Source organism: Biomphalaria glabrata, chromosome 1 (assembly GCF_947242115.1).
Source record: "Biomphalaria glabrata chromosome 1, xgBioGlab47.1, whole genome shotgun sequence".
Classification (NCBI taxonomy): Eukaryota; Metazoa; Mollusca; class Gastropoda; family Planorbidae; genus Biomphalaria; species Biomphalaria glabrata.
In genome coordinates this window covers 9,157,434-9,163,433 of record NC_074711.1, presented here as the reverse complement: position 1 = coordinate 9,163,433, position 6,000 = coordinate 9,157,434, and the positions used below count along the sequence as shown (strand labels likewise).

Genomic DNA, 6,000 nt, shown 5'->3' with positions numbered 1-6,000 from the left:
CGATCCTAGACCAGTGGTTCTACACATGCTGACTGCAAACCCTAGTTTGATAGATATATCGCAGATATATTCACCAGAAATTATTTTTTTTTTACATTTTTCCCTTTTTTTTTCCCCATTGTCCCACTCGGCTCAGGTGATGAAAAGTATTTGAAACTTTGTCTTACACTGTGTAATTTTATCGCTTGAGAAACTGTGGTTTGAAAAGAACATCCTTTTGTTTTTGTTTTTCCTTTTTGTTTTGTTTTTGTTTTTCTTTTTTGGAACGTTTTCTCGACATTTACCTGTTTGTCTTAAGGTGTGCTCTGGAAGAATTCTTTCCCTTTTCTCACGCACGACCTGCACCTCGCTGGGTCACGTGGCACCAACAGTCTAACTTGAGTTACCTTATCTTGGCAACTATTTCAAGGGCATTAAGAGAGAATGCTTTGAATTTGGTTTTTAAAAAAAAAAGAATTATTTTTTCCCCCTTATTGCACTATCTTCATCTATCCATTAGTGTAAAACCAGAACTATAAATAGAACACGCTAAAATTATACTTTGAAAATGTAATTTGTCCAATGTTTTTAATCCCTAGATCTAGTTCTGCTATCTTTAGAGGAGACATGGGAAGAGGAGTTTGTACTACAATAACAAATATATCGGAGTGTTTCTCTGTACTGCACCCCCCCCCTCCCTCTCATCCCTTTCTCCACACGCAGCAGAAAATATAAATTGAAAAGAAAATCTACCCATTATGTTTTTTAAAGAAAATTTTGTTATTGGATTGACATACATGATGGGTGCCTGGTCGTTCGGTATTTGTGCTAGACCAGGGGTTCTCAACCTGTGGGTCGCTACCCCCTTGGGGGTCGATTGACGATTTGCCAGGGGTCGCCTAAGACCATGAAAAATAAGGATTGTTATTGTCTATTCTTCTATTGCTGTGTGTGTCTGGGGGGTGGGGGTGGGCGGCAGAGCGGTATATAGTAAAAAGGGGTCACCGACCTTAAAAGGTTGAGAACCGCTGTTCTAGACTGTCGTTCGGTTGTCTCGGTGGTCCAGGGTTCACCCACTTCCCGCTGCCATCCCGTCGTCCTGTGGGAGGTTAGGACTAGGAAGGAACATCCGAAACATGTCACACATTTTTAAACAAAAAGCGTAAAGCTTTAATCTAGTACATTGGAGATATACCATTTTTTTTCTACCTTTACCTTTACCTATCCCTTAATCTGTTGGACCGTTGGGGGCAACAAGCAAGATTTGTCGACCGTCTTTCTCCATTCGTCCCTGTCTTTTGCCTTGTTGAAAGCCTCTATCACTGGTAGCCCCGTCCATTCTTTTTTGTACAATTTAAAGATGTATAATTTGTGTACATTTCTCGCTGCTCGCTGTATATATAGACTGGTATCCCAAGTTCATATGTTTATATAAACCCAACTTACTTCCTATAACATTATATGTGACTACCAAAGCTTATATATAAACTCTATGCTTAAAACAAGAAATTGATCTTTAAGAGTTTTTGTCAGCAATAGTTAAAAAGTTCAAACAATTTCAGGAGATCACAGAAGCGATGTTTGTGTTTTGTTCAGTGTTGTGGTACTGGTTTTCAAACGTTGCATTGTTTGAGCATGGTGTGTGTCCAGCAAGGTGTGTCCAGCAAGGTGTGTGTCCAGCAAGGTGTGTCCATCTAAGTGTGTGTCCGTCTAGGTGTGTGTCCAGCAATGTGTTTGATAATGTCGGGAATCGCCTCATTTTTCTTGTTTTTAATGAGCTCTGGTGTATGGCAGAAGTTGGTATGGGCCATCGTTATATGAGCGTGCTCTGACGAAGCGTATTTGTACCCCCACCCTCCACCCCTCAAGATCATGATAAATATTCAAACTTTTTTTCTGTTTCCAGAGATAGCGAACCTCTCTTTCTTCCTTACCATAATGCTGCGGAGGCCCACTTGGGGTTATGATGTGGTTACAAGTTCATCTGTCGGTCTTCCCTTAAGGATGTTTCTCCCTTAACCTATTTATTTTTTAGTTAACCTTCTGAGGGGACGAATATAAAAAACAAAAAAGTTAGTTTTTGTCATTGATTTTGTTTCATGCAGGTGACTTTTAAGCAAACAATTTGATTCTGTTCCAAACAATTAAAAACCTCTGTGAGCTTTGGTAGTGACGCTTTAAGCCTTCCCCCATTGTAAACACCGTCTGCTAATGGCCTAACATATTGTAATTGTCTTCCGCCCTTTTTTTCTTTGAACTGATTCTCATTATTCTTTGATTTAAAAAAAATACTTTTTAATGCTGTTATAACACCTCAGGTTATGTGCTCTGATTATACTCAATATTTGATACTGGTTCTTTTAAACACCTAGGACTTTAGTGATATTACCATGCGATCAAGAGACGAATGAACTTTAAGTATGTAAACGAAGTGTCTGTTCCTCCTGAAAATAGTTTTAATGTCTATGAAACGATTGTGCTATTTCTGATGGTAGAGTAGTTCGTTGAACTGCCTGGATTAAAGTCAAGGTTTTCAAACTGTCGCATCCTGGAGCTGCATGCCATTTTTGCAGTTGTTGTAGTGAGTCTGCAGTGCAGCTCGGAATGGCTGGCGGGAAGAAGCAGCAGAAGAAACGAAAGAAGAAAAGTTGGCGGGCAATGCTGGAAGGCTGCTTCCACAGGCCGTCGCTAGGAAGCAGCAACAAGCAGGACGATTCCCCCGAGCACCAAAGCGTGCCGGAAATTCCACAGGCCGATGCACCCCAACCGGATACCCCAGCGTGCAAGCCAACTCAGACACTTCAAGACTTTGAGGATAAGATCGCTCTTCTTCAGAACAGTGAGAGATACCGTTTGCGCGGCATTTTGAAGAAGTCTCCTTCCATAACGTCTTGCAGCTCGCCTCTGTACGCTGAGGCAGGCTCAGAGGGTCCTCCTGGCACTTCTTACTCGAGGCCGGCATTTTTATCGGACGGTAAGACCGATTCTTACAACTCCCAAGTTGAAGATCCTGTCGAGAGATACGTTTACGATACCAGGCAGCTTAAAACGATTACCAACGGACACAGCGATGGGCAAAGTGCCTTCACCCCATATAGCAGCAAAATCGATGCATACGGATACAGTGGTGGAGTTGTCGCTGGATCGTATGAGAAATCGAAGTTTGTCTCAGGCTCTAGAGACAAGCTACACCAGAGTCAGCAGCATCAATCATCGTCTTCCAGTAAAGTATTCGACCCTCACTATGATACATACAATCAGACATACGAAGCATTAAAAGATCGCTTGTATCGACGTAGCCATGGGCAGAATCGACACTCCGTCGATGCGTCCCACCAGTATTACTCTTCAAGGTCTTTCCCGCCAGAGGACATCTACTCTAAACCGCATCCGCGGTTGTCCGGCGTTGACCACCTGGAGGTACCCGTGTCTTCCTCTCGTCAAGTCCCCAGGGGCGACGAAACATACGTCCAGCTTCATGAGATACAGTACCGTAAACAGCAGCAGAAGAACCTAAACGGGAGGCCGCTATCTGCGCCTCCAGCCTCCTGGCATGGCCAGTGCATCCTGTCTTCTGGCACTGAAAGCAGAGAAGCAGTGGACAATAAGACTTTTGACTATTCAGGGACTTCTGGCAACAGGTCTAGCAGAAATGCGGTAGCTTTACCGGATAACCAGTTGGTGGTGCCTCCATCCCGATACATCACGAGTGCTCTTCCTCGCTCGCGTGACCCGATCAGGAAGCCTATGGGCTCCCAGTATTGCCCGTACCCCGTTCAACCTAACGGCGCCCTGGAAGACGCCTGCAGGACGCCAGCTAGAGCCGACGATCACGACAGGGTGGAGATCTCCCACATCTACGCCACTGTCACGCGCTCGGGCAACGAGACAACGACGTCGTCATACATTTACGCGAGCATCTCCTGGAAAGGCGGCCCTCACGCTGGGCCCCACCATCCTCAGAGTGTCGCCCCTCCGCCTCCCATACCTCCGCGACAGTGGGCGGATCCTGTCGCATCCGGATGCAGGGGGCCTGCCGCCCTCCACAGCAGACCACCGTTACCTTCCTACGAACAAGTGATCGAGTCAAGAACGAGGTACGGACGAGGGAGGCCAGTCTCTTGGTCCGAGTTCTCTCACCATAAGGTTTGTCTTTTTATAAATAGCTCTGGCAGTCACACATATGTATGTGATAGATACTTCAATCTATGCATAAAGTAACCTAAGAACTAGTTGAAGTGTATGTCAAATAAGGTCAGTACCTGTAAGAACATTTCGACTTTGCAGGTAGGATCATATCAAGGCGACAATTATTTGTAGCGTAAACCTAATGTTGTTGTATCTAATAAATACGTTTATACAGCAAAAATAAAATATTCTTGCTACACAATAAGCAACAGGGAGTTGGGAAAGTTCTATAAGCCTAGATTTCATCATCATCATCTTTCCTTTGTAAAGTAACCCTTTCAGATCTTGTAATCTATAGGGCATCTAGATTTCATTCACAACAATTTCTACTTCTGCTAACATTCAGTGGTTGCTAAGGTAAACACAAAGCTCCGTGTTGCCTCATGCATATTCTAGGACAATACAAAATTCAGTGAAGATGTTAGAAACGAAACAAAATTATTCATTTTACATTTTTATACCGCACGATGAATTTTAGCATTTTGTGTCTTAATAAGATGTACTTTTATGTTCATATATAGGAACAGGTTTGTCCTGAGATCCCCCAAAGTGACATACACACGAAATGTTGGCATTATTACTTTTCTTTTTTTTTTTTAAATCTTGTATCTTTTGTGTGTGAGATTTCAAACTGCTTTCGGCGCCACGACTGATATGCGCTTCTTTATTAACTGTTATACTTCGTTGGTTTAGCTTGCTGAACGTTTGACTCGTTGCCATGGAAACGGAGAGTGGTTGGTTTTTTTGAGAATTGTTTGATGTCTTCAGTCATGATCCAAGCATGCCGGTACTGCGTGAAGTCCGCGCTTTATTGGCTTGACTTGCGTTACAAATAAAACTGGACTGGACTTAGCAGAACGAAATATTGTCCGAGATCATAAAAAGCAATTAGTCTTAATGAAAGCAAACTTTGTGTCAGGAAAAGAAACGAAAAAATAATTGAAGATCTTCGTAGGTTCGAACCCCAGGACTTCATGCGTTGAGCATCATCTCATGCCTTCCTTTCCACCTTCTACCTGTCTGTCCCTCCCTTTCACGTTGTCTCATGGCTTCTTCCTCCAATACCCTTTTTTCTTTCCCCCTACATTTACTTTCAAATAGTGCTTCACATATATGTTCAATACATTATTCAATAGAATATAATACTGAAAAATATAATAAGCTGCATCTCATCAATATATTTAGTTGTTGATTTGTACATGTAATTATAATTTGCTTTTCTAAATTTTACACTGGCTCACTGTCCACTGTGTAACAAATATTTGCACCACAAGGAATGCAATGTTTTTACTTAAAGTATTTTTGGTGACGTAGGCCAACAATTCCCTTCATCACACTTTGTACAGGGAGGTGACTCTAGAGGCCCAACTCATTAGATTTAAGTTCCATTAAAATCGACACCATTATCAGTTTGGTCAATTTGCTAAATTAGTTTCCAATGAGGATGCTGTCAACTACCAGTCAAGTAATCAACATTTCTCCACTTATTTCAGACTTGAGAGACAGAGAGAGAAAAAAAGTTATCTTGTGTGTGTGTGTGTGAGAGGGAGGGAGGGAGGGAAGGAGGGAGGTAATAGATTAGGAAGTAACAAATGGAACAGAGTTGTATTATTTCTTCTATTAAACATTACCCTCATTGCTTCGAAAAAAGAATTATGTCCATTGCGATTCTTGGGTAAGTTAAGTTCTAAACCCATACCTACTGGTTCATGCGTATATAAACTACCTGACTTCCATTCGTAATATTTCTTTCACTCTGTGTTTGTAAACGTTTCCATGACATTATGTTAGAAATGTAATGTCGGAAATGTTGTAAGGAATAAACAAAACGTA

General features: G+C 42.1%; 1 protein-coding gene across 13 annotated transcripts in view; it reads left to right on the top strand.

Moving 5' to 3' along the window:
* The window catches only part of LOC106065710 (coiled-coil domain-containing protein CG32809-like), a 139,022-nt gene that overhangs the window by 92,746 nt on the left and 40,276 nt on the right, over positions 1 to 6,000 (top strand). The window contains exon 1 of one of the 13 annotated variants that reach the window (XM_056020534.1): positions 2,408 to 4,125. The exons of the other annotated variants lie outside the window; for them this stretch is intronic. Coding sequence (XP_055876509.1) covers positions 2,584 to 4,125 — 1,542 coding nt within the window. The 5' untranslated portion in view covers positions 2,408 to 2,583. Of the gene's footprint in view, positions 1 to 2,407; positions 4,126 to 6,000 lie in introns of those variants that run through there. 13 annotated transcript variants of the gene reach the window in all.